The sequence below is a fragment of the Amblyomma maculatum genome, chromosome 6 (assembly GCF_055883805.1).
Source record: "Amblyomma maculatum isolate TAMU_Amacu chromosome 6, ASM5588380v1, whole genome shotgun sequence".
In the NCBI taxonomy this organism is placed as follows: Eukaryota; Metazoa; Arthropoda; class Arachnida; order Ixodida; family Ixodidae; genus Amblyomma; species Amblyomma maculatum.
The window spans coordinates 176,674,776-176,694,330 of NC_139349.1; the positions used below are offsets into that span (position 1 = coordinate 176,674,776).

The following is a 19,555-nucleotide window of genomic DNA, read 5'->3' on the forward strand; positions in this document are numbered from 1 at the left end:
ACCATAGTGTATATATTTCTTTTATTTTTACCTACTCTTTTCTTTCTCCCTATCACTCACCGCTTTGATTTCCTCTACCTTCTCCTCGCTATCCCTTTATTTCCGCCACCCCAGTTCAGGTGCTTCAGATATAAGATAGCAGATACCGGGGCTGGCAAACATCTTTTCTTTCCTTTTGTACATACAATAAATAACCACTGACCAGATTTGTACACAATGGAGTATTCAAATTCTTGGAGGCGAAGGCTCCATCGTGCTAGGCGCCCTGATGGGTCACGGAGATTGGCCAGCCAACACAAAGAATGGTGGTCAGTAACGACTTTAAACGCACGGCCATAGAGGTAAGGCCTAAATTTCATAGTTGCCCACACAACCGCGAGGCATTCCTTTTCCGTAGTGGAATAATTTGTTTCAGCGCGGGAGAGCGTGCAGCTGGCATACCCAATGACCCTTTCCACGCCAGCTTGGTGTTGTACGAGTACAGCGCCAAGGCCGATGTTGCTGGCGTCGGTGTGGACTTTGGTGGCAGCGTCTTCATCAAAGTGCGCAAGAACAGGGGTAGTTTGCAGTCGTCTGCGCAGCTCCGCAAAAGCCTCCTGTTGTTCGGCGGCCCACACGAACTGTGTATCATCCCGCGTGAGGCGGGTCAGGGGTGCGGCTATCTTGGAAAAGTCGGCGATGAAGCGGCGGTAGTACGCACACAAACCCAGGAAACGTTTTAAACTCCTCTTCGTGCCAGGAACGGGAAATTTGGCTACAGCGGCAGTTTTGTCGGGGTCTGGCCTAACGCCTGCGGCACTTACAAGATGACCGAGAAACTTCAATTCTTTGTAGCCAAAGTGGCACTTCTCGGGCTTGAGCGTCAAGTCAGCTGACCGGAGGGCGTCTAATACTGCGCGAAGGCGTTCGAGGTGTTCTCCAAAGGTTTCAGAGAACACGACAACATCGTCGAGATAACCTAAACAGATTTGCCATTTGAGGCCGGCGAGAACGGTGTCCATCATGCGCTGAAAAGTAGCCGGCGCTGAACATAGGCCGAATGGCAGCACTTTAAACTCATACAGTCCATCTGGGGTGACAAAAGCTGTTTTTTCGCGGTCCCGCTCATCGACCTCAATCTGCCAGTACCCGCTCTTCAAGTCAATGGAGGAGAAGTACTGGGCACGGCGAAGCTTGTCGAGCGAATCGTCGATACGGGGCAGCGGGTAGACGTCTTTTTTAGTGATGTCGTTCAACTTTCGATAATCAACACAGAAGCGAAGGGTACCATCCTTTTTTTTCACCAGCACGACAGGGGACGACCACGGACTGTTGGAGGGTTTTGATGACACCATCGCGAAGCATCTCCTGAACCTGTGTCTGAATCGCTTCACGTTCCGTCGTTGAGATGCGGTACGGCTGCTGGCATATAGGGCGGGCATCGTCGGGAGTAATTATGCGGTGCTTCACAAGAGGCGTTTGCCGAATTTTCGATGACATCGCGAAACAAACATTGTATTTTAGAAGGAGAGAACGCAGATCGTGCTGCTGTGTCTCCGAGAGATCTGTACTAATATCCAGACGATCAAGGGATGGGCGCACATTTTCAACTTCTCCGAACGTAAAACATTCAGAAACGTCCGCTAAGGCGTCGGCGAATGCGATTGCAGTAGCGCAGAAAAGATGGCGGGGTTCGTTCGTAAAGTTAGTCACCAGGAGCTTAGATCGGCCGTTACGCAGATGGATGAGACTCCGCGCCGAGGTGACGCCGTGGGTGAGCAAAAGGGACTGGTTGCCCTCAGCGACCGCCGTTCCGTCACGTAGTTCATCGCAGTTAACAGTCACAAAACACTAGAACGTGGCGGAATAGAAGCGCTCTCGGCGGAAATTCGAAGAGGGACACGGCTTTGGCGGTCTGCGGTGTCAGTATCATCAGCTTTCTCGGTCGAAAAGGTCACGGTGCGCTTCCGGAGATCGATAATGGCCCCATACTCCCGGAGAAAATCGACACCAAGGATACAGTCGCGGGAGCAGTCAGGTATCACAAGGCAGCTGACAACAAACGTGGAGTTGCGAATTTGGACTCTCGCCGTGCACTGACCGCTCGGAGTTACGACATGTCCGCCAGCGGTTCGAATCTGCGTGCCAGACCATGGCGTCATCACTTTCTTTAGAAGCGCCGCTAGCTTCCCGCTTAAAATCGAAAAATCAGCACCAGTGTCTACCAATGCACTAACCTTATAGCCATCGAGGAGCACGGGTATATCCAACGAGAGTCTATCTTCACGTGTACGAACTGTCGTCGGGGCCGTCAAGTCGCGGTCACTCACGGGTCGCGTTGTCGGGGGGTCTTCGCCGCGTCGATCTGAAGCGGCCTCGCCCCCTGAGGTCGCTGTCTTTAGTTTTCCCGGCTCGGACTAGGTGACCGTCGCTGCGCCATTCCGGAGGAGCTGGGCTGCGAGGATAGTCGGCGTGGAGACGGAGATCGTGACTGTCGTCTAAAAGTTGGCGCCATGAGCTGCTGGGCTACGTAGTCCTCAATATCCCGGGGTCGTTGGCCTAAAGGAGGGCTACGCATGTCGATGGGGAAACCCTTCAGTCCCAGTTGTCGATATGGGCACTGTCGATACAGGTGACCAGCTTCTCCGCAGTGGAAGCACAGGTGCTGCCGATTTGGGGCACGCCACAGGTCTGCCTTTCGCTGGGGTGGTCGGCGGTTGTCGATGTACGGCTCGGGGTGTGCTGAATACAGTGAGCCTTGGTCGGGTGGCAGTAATTGCGTGGAATCAGTCGGGGGACGTCGCAAGATGTCCGCATACGTTGGCCGACAGGACTCGGTGGAAAAGGATGGCGGGTTAGCAGCTTGTACCGAAGGCCGAAGTGCTTGCTGGAGTTCTTCTCGGACAATACTAGCGACAGAGCCGACCGTCGGCTGGGGAGCACCGAAAAGCTTCTGGAGCTCTTCACGCAAAATGGAGCGGATGATTTCGCGAAGAAGATCCGGACTAGTCCCGAAGGCCGAATGCTGCTCCGTGAGCGAAGCGGCGAGTACCGGCCTGTCGTAGGTCGCAGACCGCTGCTGGAGCATCCTTTCCATCATGATTGCTTCCGAAACAAACTCGGCAACTGTGCTCGGCGGGTTGCGCACGAGCCCAGCGAACAGTTGTTCCTTAACGCCGTGCATGAGATGGCGCACCTTTTTCTCTTCGGGCATGGCCGGGTCAGATCGTCGGAACAGCCTAGTCATGTCCTCCACGTACATGGTTATGGTCTCATTCGGCATCTGTATGCGAGAGCGTAAGGCCCTTTCCGCTCGTTCTCTGCGATCCGGGCTGGTGTAGGTGTCCAGGATGCAGCGGCAGAACTCGCGCCACAATGTTAGGGCGCCTTCACGATTCTCGTACCAAATGCGAGCGCCATCTTCCAGGCTAAAGAAGACGTTCCTCAGCTTTGCGGTGTCGTCCCACTGATTAAATGCGGCGACTCGTTCAAACTGGGCGAGCCAGTCTTCGACGTCTTCCGTCTGACAGCCGTGGAAAGCCTTAGGCAGTCGTGGGCTCTGTAGAGTGTAGTACGTTGGAGTTTGCATGACAGGTCGAGGGGCGGCTGCGGTGGTGAATTCCAACGGCCCGTGCTCAGGTGGTAGGCCTAGGTTCCTCCGGCTAGCGCGGTGAACAGGAGTGTCGATTGGCACAGGACCTGAATCCTGGGTATGCGGAGGAGTGCGGGACATATACTGGGATCGATACCCTGCGCCGACACCAAAATATGTCACGGACAAAATGGCTAGACTTGACTAAAACGACGGGATGAAGCTGTACCAGCAGGCGAAGTCCGGCACACAGCACGCGAGAGTCAACTTCAGTGTCCTCTTCTTCCAGGCGCAGCAAGAACATGGGGACACCAGGTGGCAATATAAACGCACTCAAATTCATAAAATTTGCAGGCACTTTTCAAACATTAGTAAAGAACTTTGAGTTACAGTCTCGCTATTATGTTTGTTCCATACCGTAATTGTCCTCGGAAAGAAAGAATATTTAAAACAGTTATTTCGCGCGTTCACAGGGGTTATTGTTAGTGCATGCCTTTGTCTCGTATTATAACCTGAAGAGTAAGTAATATAATTGGAAGTGTTAATATTATAATGACCTTTTACGAGCTGGAAAAGAAACTTTAATAGGCAGATACGATTGCGCTCAGTCACAGAAGGTAATCCACTACGCTTCACAAGCTCGCTGACAGACGCACGGCCATATGAATTAAATACAAACCTAACGACCTTATGCTGTATGCGCTCAAGTTTATGAATGTTAGTTAAGGTGAAAGGGTCCCATATAATTACGGCATATTCTAACAGTGGACGGATGAGGGAGTTGTAAGCTAATAGGCGGACACTGGGCGGAGATGACTTCAGTGAGCGCCTGAAGAAAAAAGTTTGAACAGTGAATTAGCTACAACCGCATCTATGTGTTTTGTCCATGAAAGGTTGTTAGTAATCCACAAGCCCAACTATTTATATTCTGTTACCTCCAATAATGATGTGTTGTTAGTACCGTACACAAAATGAAGAGGACTTTTCTTGTGTGTAATTCTCATGAAAACGGTCTTCTCACAATTAATACACATCTGCCAATCGTTGCACCACGCAATCACCTTTTATAGATCATTATTCAAACACACCTGGTCATCAACTGAAGAAACCTCTTTGTACAATATACAATCATCTGCGTAAAGCTTCACGCGGACAGAAAGGCCAGACACAATATCATTAATAAATAGCAAAAATAAAAGTGGTCCCAAAACGGATCCCTGGGGGACGCCGGACACAACCTGGGCACTGTTGGAAGAAGTATGGTTTAGGGTGACAAATTGACATCTGTTTGAAAAGCAGGCTGTGATCCATGTAAGTATCTGGTCGTTTTTTATATAATAGCTTAGTTTAGTTTGTTTTGCGACACCTTGTCAAATGCTTTGCGAAAATCCGTGAATATGGCATCGGTTTGTTTTCCCTGATTAATCGATTGAGCGAAATCGTGTACTGTCTCAACTAATTGTGTAATTGCAGAAAACCCACGCCTGAAACCATGTTGAACATCTGTAAGTACTTTGTGCTCTTCCAAGAAACCTAATATATGTTTCTGAATTATGTGTTCTAAAATTTTACACTTCTGGGAGTCGATTGCACTTCATCACCCTCAGCACGACCAGAGAATACCTCTACGAACACTACCCCCCCCCTCCCCTAGGGAAAAGCACAGTCCCGTTGCGGTCTATGTTAGCGAAATAGAATGTGTATAATAGGGCTTCAGACGGGAAACGCACTATTTCGGAGGTTGGCGCTGTGGACTTCGGATACACAGAGTGCACTTCGTATGTGACGTTGGTCACGGGGCGCAAAACACGGTAAGGGCCTGTGTAATGGGGCGAAAAGTTTTCACACAAGCCCACTCAATGGCATGGGAGCCGCAGCAAGACGAGAGATTCAGGAGTGTAGTGGACATCACGGTGGCGACGGTCGTACCAGAACTTTTGGGAGTCTTGGGATGCAGAGACTCTGGCACGAGCTATCCAGCTGGCATCATGAGTAAAGACGGCGGCATAACTGGCGTAAATACTTGTGGCTTCTTCCGCGGGTAGGGAAGTGTCGAAGGGCCGTAACGGGTGCCGGCCAAAGCACACAAAGCACAGAATCACAACAGCGTTAACCTTCTACCACTAAACGTTGCTACCACTTTGTTGTCTTCTGTGTCACTGTTTCTGATCGTTGTCTTCTTTAGCGTCCAGCGATGCAGGGCATATATGTCACAATATTAAATAAAATAGGGAGCATCCAGCGGTAGAATGGACAGATGAATTGTTGGCGAATGTCACAAAGGGGAGATAAACGTCCCGCTCTAGGTGGTGATCAGACACATACATGACCAGCACGTCTGTGAGAGTGCGGTATAGAAGTGCTGTGAGGTCGTTGGTCTGGAGTAATAGGCGGCGGTGAATTTGTGGCGGGCGGAACACGAACAGAGAATTTCGCCAACCACTCGCGACAGGCAGCAGCGGCCACGGTCAGTTAGTAGGTCACTGGGAGCACCATGATGAAGAATCGGGTTTTCTAGAAGCATAGAAGCAAGTCAGTGACGTCTGTGGCGCAGCTGGTCGGGATGGCTCGGGGCTTCCCGAATAGCATAATCGGTGGCGACGGCGATCCATTTGTTCTCCGAGGCAGAACCTGGGAAGCGGCCAAGAAGTTCAACGCCTACACGGGAAAACGGGTCAGTCTGTATGGGGATCGGCTGGAAATGACCTGAAGGCGATATTGTGGGCTTTTTCCGACGCTGACACAGCTCACATGCGGCAGTGTACTGCTGGACAGAGCTGTAGAGCCCCAGCCAGTAGAAACGTCGGCGCAGGCTGTCGTATGTTTGAGCGAAACCCACGCGGCCAGCCGTGGGAGCATCATGGAACTGTTCAAGGGTGGTGGAACGCAGGTGTTCGTGGACAACGAGCAAAAGCTCTGTGCCATCTGGTCGCATATTACGTCGGTATAGGGCGTTCTCGTGGAGCGCAAATAAGGCAAGAGTTGGATCAGGGGGGTCACACGTAAGACGGAGGGCAATGAAATGCAGCGAAGAATCAAAGTGCTGTTCGTCGAGAATGTTAGCAAAGGACGAGACAGAGAATACACATGCGTCATCGTCAGAGTCGGTAGGACTAGGGGAGTCGACGGGATAACGGGACAAGCAGTCTGCATCTTGGTGAAGCCGGCCAGACTTGTAGATGACGTAAAAGGTGTGTTCTTGGAATCGTAGCGCCCAGCGCCCCAAATAGCCAAAAGGATACTTGAGAGAGGAAAGCCAACACAAGGCATTATGGTCTGTTATAACAGTAAAAGGGCAGCCAAACAAATAACGGCGGAATTTTGTAATATCCCAAACAAGCGCCAGGCACTCTCGCTCTGTGATAGAATAATTTTGTTCGGCTGGCATACGCAATCACTTTTGCAAGGTCGTGTTGTTTCTGAGCGAGTATAGCTCCTATGCCATGGTCACTTGCTTCGGTGCGGAGTTCAGTATTGGCAGATGGGTTGAAATGGGCCAATACGGGTGGAGTAGTGAAAGCAGCAATGAGCTCCGAGAAAGCTGCAAATTGTGAGGAACCCGAGAGATGATACGTCTTTCTTGAGGAGGCGGGTGAGAGGTTGACCAAGGGCTGCGAAGTTTCATGGTCTCTCTCGTCGACAGAGCTCTGCGAGTAGCTGGAACGAAGGCCGATGAACGAAAATTAGCTGGCTCCGTGCAAACTTTCAAGCGCGTCGTCGATAAGCGGAAAAGGATCAACATCTTTTTTGGTTATCTTGTTCTAATGGCAGTAGTCAACGCAGAATCTCCAACTGTTATCCTTCTTCTTGACCAACACAACAGGGGATGCCCAGGGACTACTGGAAGGCTCGATTACGTCGTTCGCTAACATCTTCTCGACCTCCGTTTGAATGACGCGTCGCTCGACAAGCGAAACGCGATACGGCCGCCTGTGAATAGGACTGGCATCACCGGTGTCAATGCGGTCGCTGACAACTGTAGTGTGACGCAATGGGCGGGTACCGAAGTAAAAAAAGTCACTGTAGGTGAGCAAAAGCTTTTGCCACTCCGCGGCAAAACCACGTTGGAGATCAGCTGCAATCATGCTGTTAAGAGGGTTAGGGCACGATTTGCAGGGATGGCAGTTGGATAATCTGTAGTCAGAGCTGAAATGGCACAAATGGTCATCGGGGACAGAGCAGCTAGTAAAATTCCCTCGGGCAGAAGTGGAGTTGACAAGCTGGTGCGGTTCTGCGAGATGTGCACAATTAGATGAAGAAGTGTGACGAGCCGCTGCAGCATGACATCAGTAATAGGACACGCGAGATAGTCACCTTCTGGGATGGGTGGGAATGGCAACATAAGGATGTAAATGGCGGTTTCAAGAGGAGGGCGACAGAACTGTTCTGATCGAAGGCGGGGTGAGCAGGAGGGATCTTCAGAGCTGAGCGGAAGGTCCAAACGAAGTTGGCCGGTAGAGCAGTCAATAAGGGTAGAGTGGGCTAGTAAAAAATTAAAAGGGTTCAATGCTGTTGAACCAAATATTTAGCGTAAGCATTAGCTGCGGGTGACCGAGCGTTCTTCTTCACTTTTTCTTCTTCCTCAGCTCACATGTAAAGCCCCGCTTTAACCAACCAGTATGAACGTGCCTTAGTGGCCTATAGGGGTAACGTGAATGCCAGGGTCCTATCAAGCTGCTTCTGACATAAACGTCCCATGTGAAGCGAGAGACCCAAGTTGGCAGCTCCTGCCAGCCCGTGTGTCACGTGGGGTGTGACGCCACAGGGTAACTTAGGTAAGAAGTAACTGCGGCCGGGTCACGCAAGCCTGAAAGTATGAGTAGCATTGTTTTCGTAATAAAAGTCAATGCCAAGGATAACGTCGTGGGGGCATTCGTGCAGGACAATGAACAACAGGTGCATGACAGCCAACAATGATAACTCGCACAGTACACATGCCAACCACGGCAGCAGAGGTACATTGGCGACGCGAACTGTGGACGAGATGGCTGGCGTAAAGACTTTCTTCAGGCGACGGCGAAATGAGGCGCTGAGAACGGACAGTTGGGCTCCATTATCAATGAGAGCGGAAACGGCAACTCCATTCACAAGGAATCGATCCGGTTATTTTGTAGGGCAGGGGTCAGCAAAGGTTTTTCGGACCGGGTCATAAATCCAGCGTAAACTTCGGGAGCTGCATAAGCTAGTTTTCCGGTAAGTGGCAAGAATTGGACGGTGACGAACTGCGGCGATAAGAGGAAAACGTGAACGTCGTTTGTCGAGATGGTGAACGGTTGGCAGCACGGGCAGTGGAACCGGGTTTAACAAGGGTCTGGTCGGGGCGAGTTGAGGAATAGCGAGGGGCATAGTCTCTTCGGCGGTCGACGTAGGTGAACTGACGAGTGGGCGTATACCGGCGGCTACGGCAATGACGGGAAATGTGACCAACGCCAGAACAAGTAGAACAGGTGGGGCGATTGTCATGTGCATGCCATTCATTTGGATTGCGGTACCAATATCGGGGCGAGAAACCGGCTTTGGATGAGGCAGCAGAAATCTCTGGAGAGGCAGGTCCGGAATCCACGGTGTCGGTGGCGCTGCAGAAGGCATGCTCATATTCGCAACCTCTTGGTGAACAACAACCTGATATAGTAGCAAGGGTGTCATCGGGCGTATGCGATAGTGAAGCCGCGGGAGTAATTGCCTCAAGCTCTTGGCGGACACTGCGTGCCGAAGTAATGTCTTTAGCAGGGGGTCGAGGCGTCGGAAGATCGATACAGGAGGCGCTATCTGTCGTATTTGGCAGCCGGTCGAATCGGTGAGATATGCGCCTCTGTTTCGCTTGCTCAAAACGTCGGCACACCTGTGGATCACAGTCCACGGTGGAACAATCCCTGCACAACAGGAGCTTGAAGGCATCATCGGCAATGCCTCATGGCCGACTTTATTCTCCTCAGGCATGCCTTGGTCGACTTTGCGGCACAGAGATAGGAGGTTTTGGATGTGAGATAAGACTCTGAGACATCTGGGCACGAGAGGCGCGCTTTGTTGGCGGCGATGTGGCGGCCAATAGGCTTTCCGAACAGGTCGCGGAGCTTCTCTTTGCAGATATCCCAAGATGCTAGGTCATCTTCATGGGTTTCAAACCACACCCGCGTGGTCCTAGTCAAGTAAAAGATTACATTCGCGAGCATGATTGTGGGATCTCACCTGTCGTGCTTGCTCACGCCTTTGATATAGGGCTAGCCAGTGGTCTACATCAACGTCGTCAGTCCCGCAGAAGGTTATGGGGTCACGAGGGTGAGCGATGACGACAGTAGGTACAGCGGCCGTAGAGGTAGCGGCGTCTGCAGTCATTGTGGTGGTACAGACGTGGCGGCCGCTGCGGTTTAATCCTGTCAATGTGCATTGAAACCACCTATATGTTGCAGTTTAAATTCATAACATGATTTTAGATTTTTATACAAATAGGCTCTCCTGTAGATAGATAGAAGACATGTTTGGAGTTTTAGGCTTGAGCTTCTGCAAAATCTTCGCCAGACATACCGCACCTGCTCTCGAAACAAAATAAATAATAGCAGACGCACATATTAACTACATCACATGTGGGAACTGATATGCTAGTAGTATATTTAAGCAGGTTATGTAATCCAAAGGCAAGATATGAGTTGGTGCCTAAGGGTGACAGGCTGCATTCCTAGGCAAATCAAGAGCAAAGGCGGCGGCAGAACGGTAAGTAAATAGATGAGATTAGGAAGTTTGTGAGGCCCAAGTGGACGCAGCTTGCACAGAAAAGGTTAAATTGGGGTGATATGGGAGTGGCCTTTGCCTGCTGTCGGTGCAGGTGTAGTCAGGCCGGTGACAATGATGATGAACGTGACAGCATCAGATGGTGTTGATGCCGCTAGATAGAGATTTGTGTTATTTCTCGTGGTTGTGTTTGCTGACTATAATACGTGTCTGCCCCGAACCGAACATCTCTTCGGATAACCTACTGGGTGATTAGGTGTCTCCCTAAGGGTCCCAAGTTGTGACTCGACGGTCGCCATGGAGACGCACGAAACGCACAGCTCTCATATGCGGTCTGGCAATATCGCTTTATGTTATACAGTGGGGGAATTTTACCGCTGACAAAGTATATTTTGGCGCCCGATGCGGTTTCTTACCCTATAACTGTCAACTCGCAAATGTACATTTTATAATCAAGAAGCATGTCAGCGCCTCTCAGCCGTGGCACTACACACACTATGGGATGAAAATCCGATGCCATTGGACATGCAAACTCCTGCAGCAATCGTCGTATAACGTAACATAGAGATGTAATTATTCGCCATCGCCGCCAGAGTAATTTCTGCCACTTCGCTGGTCCTCGGCATTTCGTCATAGCCTCTTGGTCAGTCACCGATGGGGGGAGGTTATATCCAGCTTTGAGGCGCGTTTATCACTTTCCTGTTGATAAGTACAATAGTATCAACCAATATAATTCAGTTGTTACATCTCACAACTATAAACACTATAGATGACCGGTACAAGCATATTTTTCAAAATGTGCTTCTGTGTAATATGACTCGAAGTGAGCACCTAACAACCTATTGCGTGAGTCATCGATTTACGCCAGCTTGACACGCATGGGCTCTCGAAAAAAGAAGCTGTCGCTGCCTCTTACTATTGCTCTGAACTATCATTGCCACTCTTGCACTGCCTCTAGAAAAAACTTACTGCCACTAATGTAAAAAAAATTAGCAGCACAGATTAGAGGAGTAGTATAGTGAGGTCTGGCACTACAGATGTACAAGTGCAGAAAGATGTAAACGGAGCACTCTGTTCTCCTATATTTGGAATCACACCTTCCCAGTCAAGCGTAAAGAAGCTTGAATGTTATTGAGAAAGTGCAGTAACCTATTCGACCATGCTACACAATCTACACCTACCAGTTTCAAATTCTCAGCCCGTGAAAAATGTTAGAAGGCAACGCCGTCAGTGAATACGGGTGCGGAAGTCGGAAGAAGTTCGTTGAGATTCGCTATAAATATTGTCAAGTAGTCGTGATGAGAATCTCCCCACAGGCTTCATGCTTTTTCTCACAAAACCTTAGTCGTAATTGCCGGCCATCTTAGCGCAGGCACCCTACTCGATTCTAAGAACGCTCTTCAATATATTTCATCTCGGACTTAACCCTTTGCGTACCGAGAAGGAAAAATTCAGTTCAACTTTCAGAATTGTTTTATGTCTGGAAATCTGTGTACCCTTTATAAGCGATTAATCCTCATCATCATTCAGAAATTCGACTTCGTCCATTATACAGCGAAATTGGTTATTGTTTTCAGGGTCACATATTTAGCCCAGCATTAGCCATGCAATCTACGTCGCCAGTTGTAAAAAACGGCATCATCATTATTATCATCAGCCCGACTATACCAACTGCAGGACAAAATCCTTTCCCATATTCCTCCAGTTAACCAGGCCCATGTGCTAGCTGCAACTCCTTGACCCCTGCGAGGTTCTTTACCTCATCCACCCAACTTATCATGGTAGAAGAAAATAGCGCAGGAGACGGGCAATGGAGTTACACACAATAGGAGCGCTGACTAACAACTGAATGTATTCAGAGCGTGAGCGTATGAATACACTGAGCAAGAGATGAGCAGGAAGTTAGAAGAAAAAGGGTCACAACATCAACAGGAAAAAATGCCATGCTCATCATTGAGAGTTAGGATATGCCAGCTCGTGGCGCAACAACGAAACATAAGATATGCTTGCGCATGAAGCCACTTTGCGGGCGATGATAAGGTTTTCAAAAATTTCCCTAGTACGTTTCTCAGGATAACCTTTCCGAATGACGTAATATCGAAAAGCGCAACGCAACTCAGACAAGATTTACAATGCAGCGCCAAGGTGCGTTTGAGCATAACGTCAAGGGACGATGCATGCTCTCTGAGGCGATCGTTGATGCATCGCCGCGTCGGACCTACATACGAGGCCCCATAAGAAAAAGCCGCATGCAACCATTCGAGGACCTGAAAAGTTAACTTTGTTGCACATACTCTCCGGTTTGTATGGGGCGCTGAACAAACCATGTACGCCTACCCATGATCATTCACCAACTCGCCTAGCAACACTCTTTGATGCCGCCCACCTTACTTTCAGCTCCCCTTGCAACTTTTTTCATCCATTGGAGATGTTTTTTCTACTACTTAGATTGAAAGCTACTCGTAATAAGAACGAAAAAGCAGTGAAGGAAATGGGTGAAAAAGGCAGCAAAAGATGCATAACACTTGCACGCTGTAATCACGCACGAACACACAACGTAGGCACGCACGCACGGTTGTGGTCCAAACTCACGTCCTTGAGATGTGCAATAAGGCTTTTTTGATATATGTCCAACCGAAGCCTCATCTTACCAGGGACCAAGGATATGCTCTAGACAGAGATTCTAACCAATATGGTCATAATGTCTTTCGCACTATCTTTCGGATGGTGTTAAGCGTTTTCCAGCCGCATATCAAGTGTTCGAAAATTTCGCGCAAGTTATATATCCCGCTCGGGGGCTGGTGGTTATTGACATGTAGGGGTGAGAATACCGGGGGAAATAAGCGAGAAGACTGGCGTAGCATTCAAATGAACTGTTTGCTGGTCTGACTTGCGACCGCGAGAGTCCTATGCGAAGCGGTGGTTGCGATGACAACAAGAGTGTTCGGTGGTCGTCTATCAACAAAACGCCCGGTGCATCCGGCAGCGCTCAAGTTCCATTATTAGTTATAATATCCCATTTATTAAAACTTCAAGTTGAATACAGATTTTATGGAGAAATACTTTGCGCCTGAAACTTCCAAGCAAATTCCGTGGTGGAACAGTAACATCTATCCAATTTGCGTTGCATTCGAATGTCATAATTGCTGTCAACTTGATGCAACGGTCTCTCATGCATTCGCTTCTGATCGCATCACAGAGGAACTTTGCGATCGCCAGAATTCAACAGCCACAAAGCTTACTTCGTCTCGTCGTGAAACTCGAAAGAGAATTGGCACGAAGTATCGCCTTGTATCGTGAAAGATAATCTATACTGAACTTGGCTGGCCAGTCACACAGGTGGGTAGAGGCGAAATGTTTACAAGTGTCAGGTGACTGCGCATCGAAAGCCTTCTTTAGCCACTATTAGTTTTTCTTCCCATTTTTCTCTCGACGAGGGCGCCCCTCCCTTTGTCTCCCTAGGCAGTTCTAGAGAAGGCTTTTGTTTTGGGCTGTTCCCCAAGGCTGCCACCCTGCGAACCGCTTGCTTCTTTCTGAGCGGGTAATATTACCGAGATGATTAGACCTGTTTTAATCATTCCTGAATGACGTGCAACCACACCACGTATAATGATGGCTCTTTCATCATACTTTTCGCATTGCCCGTAAACTCGTCAGGCGCCCAAATGATGAATACATTTATCTCGAAACCAAGAAAGAGTAGAATAAAATGTCCATTTGGTCGATCGAAATTCAGGAATATTTAATTCTTACGTTGCAATTTTGATTTGAGGACGCTTTTTCCTAGTGATGCTTTTTCACGGGATTTTTCTACCCAGAGACATTTTTATCCACGCCCACACTCTCATAAGGCTTCTTCTCAGCAAACGCGCATGCAGTAGTGGAACAGAATAGCTACGACAAACTCAAAGACGCAATGGGAGGGGATTATTGCAAAACTATAGGGACAAAAAAGCGATATGTAAAGCCGATGTACAGTTACCGCAGGTTTGGTATCATCTAATCTTACGAGGTCATGTCATTTAAATTTCTTGCTATTTGCTTCAGGAGCCGAACACCCCAGCATAAGGAAAAATTGAAATTAGGGAGTAATTGCTGATTATAATTTAGCCAGTGATAATTAATATTTACTTGTCTATTTGTAAGCATTTGTTAACGATGTGGTGTGTTGTAAACACAGTAAAAAAAAGAACGTTACCACACACATATGACGAAGTCTGCATCACCCTGCTGCACGCTATCACGCGAGAGCTTAGTTACTTTATTTGGTAGCCTTTCTGATTGAGACGCAGATTACGAATAAATCCTTTAAGTGCTATAGTCTCGTTATCTAAGAAGGGCGAACAAGACTCCGAGCCTACATGAAGTGAAGGCCAAAATCAGAAAAGAACTATGGTTCCACCCAGAGAGAGAAAGACGCCACTTAGGGAGAAAGAAGTTTTTTGAAAAATGGGGACACCCCATGATGATCTTCAAAGAAGAAAACGGAAATCTAGAAGTGAGATATTAGAAGACTTGCTCGCGTCAGCCTTTGACCCACCAGGGTGTTGCGGACGTGGTGCATATGCACTGCGACCCCGCCCAGGTGGGAACAGGCCGGATTGCATGAGCCCTTTAGCCGGGAAAAGCCCGCTCCACGAAACAAAAAAGCACCCAAACCTTATGGTGCGGGAGGCCTTGCCTGGGGTAGCCGTAGGATGATGATGGTCGCAGGTTGTGGTCTGTACCCTCACAGGAGGATCGCACCTAGTGCATCCTTCCTTCCACATTACAAGGCAAGGGAAAGGCACTAAAGAAAAGCTCCTGCCCTTCCTAGAGGAAGAACAAATGTTTCATCAAGAATACCGCAGTTTTTCAGTAAAGTTGCGTGGCAGTCGCATAGTAGTGAATAATGATTTCCTTAAGTTTTTGTTGCTCTTACTTGGTTGTGAAGCAGCGAGCCCAGAAAGGCATCGCGTGCGACCTCTCCAGCACGGCGTACAGGTTGGAGAAGAACTGGGTTCCCATCTCTGGCAAAAAAGCGGCGGCTGTGCCCTCGTAGTCAATGCCCGCCGCGTGGCTCGAGGACGCTGCCCGAAAGCGGATAGCCTGCACAGGAGGTGGAGGATGAGCTGCACTACAATTAAGACAAATAATTTTTTTCCGTTGCATTCAGAATGTCCTAATTAGTCTTGTGGTTCTGTCATCTTGTGGTGATGCGGCAAGCTTTGTTCTTTTTCTCCCCGCCTAGCTATGAGCTACGTTAGGCGCCGATAACGTTTGGTATTGCATATACCCCAGTCGAAAAAAACTACAGAACCGTGTCAAAAGTACGACAAAATATTCTGTAGTTCTGTCGTAAAAGTCATGTTTTTCTTTAGTTCTGTAGTATTTTTCTGTAGTTCTGTAGTTTTTTCTGTAGTATGATTCTGTTGTCTGTAGTCGGGTAGCACTTTTCTGTTGTAACTACAGAAATTTCTGATGTAACTACAGAACTTTCTGTTGTCACAACAGGTTTTCTGTCTAAAACCGCTCAGAAATTCTGTCGTAACAACAGGAAAGGTTCTGTAGGTTTTTCCAACTGGGACGAATTATACATGAAGGAAAAGTAATTATGGTTGGGCAGTTATGGGGTTGGGCAGGGACACGCTGCATTATTTTCTAGTGAGGTTGAACCTCGGCGAAATTAGCTCAAAGGCACCGGGGACTTGTGTTCATATCGAGGGAGGAACAATAGGAACTAAGGGTCCGCTTAAGCTACGTCCTAAGTTTATGACACGATAGAGGCCTTTTGAGCTGTTTGTAAATTGATGAAAGGAAAAGCGCAGTACCCGTGACATTTTTCAGCGAGTACCTTAACCTGAGAGTTAAGCAGAACAAGAAAGTTTAATTGAAAGAAGCGACAAAGTGGCACCATACTGGAGGCGGAAGGGGGGGGGGGTGCAGAATATCGGATTATATTCTATGAGCTGAGGATCTTTACCCTTCACTGGAATCTCACAGCACACAAACCTCTTTGAGTTCTGAATTCATCTAAACTTTGAACCCAGCAACTGAGGTTCAATGGCCGAGCGTCTTAACCATTGAGCTACAGTGGCGGGTCTCATGGGCTCTTTTGCGATCAGAAGAAAACGAAGTGATGAGAAACATGTTTCCATCTTCTCACTTCCTACTTAGGTTGGCCCTTGAAATTCAGGGCGTGGGAGGTGGTTTTCACTTGAGCTGTTAATATTCTGTTTCTTTGTCCTTCTCCCCTCCTTGCAGAAAGCTTTTTGCAGACTGTTCCCCCGCAGATCTGTTCTTTATCGCAATACTGTAATGTACGCACCCTTTCAGGAGAGGCGCATCGACATCGAATGTGCTTTAGGTACTGGCTCATCATCCGCCCCGCATTGTAGTTTTTCATAAGCTGCCGCATTTTATTTTATTTTTCAGGCCACAGGAATCAGCGGTTCCATGCTCAGAAATTCTTACCTTTGGAACATCTTTTCCCTCCTTGCCCTACTTTCTTTCCTAACATGATCACCCTGTCCAGACTCAGACAAGTCCATTTATTGAGAGATTGGCTCGGCCTGCGAATGAGGTTCCCCTTCTAACCTTTCTTCAATGCTCTCTTGATACTGTGTAGCCATTTTCTTCCTCTCGTTCTACCCTGGATCATTACAACAGAGGTGTTTAGCGCAATCTAGGGCTCTAAAATATCTTTCGTCGGAGTTATATCTCCAGTGGCATGGTCGATTTCATCACAACTAAAACCTAACATCTACTGTAACAAGCACGGAAAGGTGTCACTTTCTTTTTCTCCGAGCGATATTCCGTCATTTCGCATGTGTTCTACAAATCTCACCGTCATTCATAATTACGATGAAATCGCCTTCTGGTTATCACGAAGTGAGTCATAACATCAATTTCGATGCATTCGTAGTAACAAATATTTCTTTTCTCTCATCATTATCTCGGCCATTCAACAAATGGGACCGCCTCCCTCTGAACACTGCACCCTCCAGTGGTCATGGCGTCGCATAAGTGTTGGTGCTGTCCCATTTTTCTTTAGTTAGCATCATCGGCGAACAATACCCACTGCGGTGCAAAGGCCTCTGCCATAATCCTCCAATTAACACGGTCCTGCGCTAGCAACATCCATTTGACCCTTGCAAACGTCTTAACCTCATCCGCCCACCTAACTTTCTCCCGCCCTCTCTTTCGCTTTCCTTCCCTTGGAATCCAATTTGTTACCCTAAGCGACCATCGGTTTTGCTCTATTCGCACTACGTGCCCTGCCAATGCCCATTTTTTCATTTCCCCTGTAATATGGTTACATACTAGATGGTAGAAGAAGAGGAGTTTAGTGTAGGAGGACGAAGAAGTGTGTGCGCGTTCAGGTGCCGTCTGGCTTGGGTGTACTTGTTTTGTGTGAGTAACGTTGGTTCACGTGTGACATCAATAGTGTTACATTTGGTGGAGAGTGTGGTTTCGATACCCCGCCATCGCCCAGCCATTGACCCGCCCCTGGAGCCTCCTCGTAGCCGCCGCCTTACTGGACTTCCGCCACTGCTCGCTACCATGCCGCCGCCGACTGAGCCTAGCTCTGTGCTTTTCACCACTTCAAGTCAGGCGAATTCCGGCCCTTTTCCACCATACCGGGAGCCCCGCCCTTTCGTTGGAGCAGCGTAAGTAGACGGCGACGACTGGCTCCGCCACTACCAATGGGTGGTACTCCGCCACTTAGCTTGATAAAGTAGTGTTTTGCTTGACCGACACTGCCCTTATCTGGTTAGAAAATCATGAAGCCACTCTGACGACATGGAAGCGTTTTGTCAATGAACTTAAACAGTGTTTCGGCGACTCTTCAGCGCGCAAGAAACGGGCCGAGCAAATCCTCGCCTATCGTGCCCAACTACCCGGCGAGACGTGTACTACCTATACCGAAGACGTCATCAAGTCGTTTAAGACCATTGACTCTCGTATGTCGGATGAGGACAACGTAGAGCATCTTTGAAGAGCATTGCACAGGAAGTTTTCAACTTTCTGATTACCAAAAATCTTATCTCGACTGTCTCTGTTGTCCTTCGTCACATACGCACACTTGAAGCGCTGAAGACCTGTCGTATAGTCTCCTCACAATACAAATCACGAAGCGCAGCGAAAAACAATTTTCTCATCTCTATTAGAAAAAATGTGTATGAACAAGGAACTGTGCTGTCTGTAAGAACTACAATATGGAATGAAATCCCTACAAAAATAAAGCAAACTACCACCTTCTCTGCACTACTAAAGTCGTACTATTACAATAGGTTTTGACTCTTTTTACTCCTTTTGAAATTATGACAAATGTCTGTGCTGTCTACTAAATAATTTATTTTAAACATTTTGTGCATGGATCCCAACTAGCCTGCGAGCAGGGATCCAGATGCTTGTTGCAGTGTTCCTTGTGTTGGTTTTGTTGTGTTTGAAATAAACAAAAAAAAATAACGCCCAAGTCTGGAAGACTGGCCAATGTCACAACTGTCGCCAGCGTTGACGAGCACGTCTCTACTGATCTAACTTTGACTATTCGGCGGATCATTCGTGAAGAACTACTTCAGCTCGATTTCCACGGCACACCTCACCAGTGTCCTGCCGCTCATCATTTCCGAGCGAACCTGCCTACACGCTCCAACCGCAGCCCGAATACTTTTCTTTCCGAACAGCACACCTTGCTATTTCCAACGAATGGTCGCGCCAACGTTTCGCCAACCTTGTGTCTTCCAGGCATCCTGATCGCCGTAACGACCTTCGCTCACGAAGACCTAGGCGACCACTCAGGCTTGCAGATCAGCGAGACCCTAGCAATTATCGTCACCCTGACATTGAGGGCTTTCAGGACCAAACCCTTCTCCGCCCTGCTCCTATCTGTTACCGGTTCGGTATTTCAGGCTATATCTCAAGACAATGCCGCCGGCGTACATCATCGCGGTATGACCGCCCACGTACCCAGACACGACGAGTGATTACACAGTTAACTCTCTCGGTACTGGCCACCTCCTCCACAGAGCCAGTTTCAGCCCGGTGGCATGCGCAACCACTCTCCGGCTTCCCACAGGAGTTTGACTCCACCACCCGCCTTTCGTTGCCGCCGTTCGCCGTCCCCGCGGCGTCGCTCCCAGTCACCACCGCCGGAAAACTAGGTGCCGCGGCCGATGGGGGTGAGGCCGCCGAATAAAGATTGCTACTCGCTGAAATGTATCCTTCTGTGACTATGCTTAAAAATAAGATTCGTGTGTCTGTTGATGGTAT

At 48.6% G+C, this 19,555-nt stretch overlaps 1 protein-coding gene across 1 annotated transcript in view; it reads right to left on the reverse strand.

Annotated features, from left to right (window-relative positions):
• The window catches only part of LOC146187469 (uncharacterized), a 36,916-nt gene extending 20,152 nt beyond the window's left edge, over positions 1 to 16,764 (reverse strand). Inside the window, exons 1-2 of the mRNA XM_084608212.1 lie at positions 16,754 to 16,764; positions 15,222 to 15,416 (exon numbers count right to left, since the gene is read on the reverse strand). Coding sequence (XP_084464338.1) covers positions 15,222 to 15,416; positions 16,754 to 16,764 — 206 coding nt within the window. The remainder of the gene's footprint in view (positions 1 to 15,221; positions 15,417 to 16,753) is intronic.
• Between the last annotated feature and the right edge of the window lie 2,791 nt (positions 16,765 to 19,555).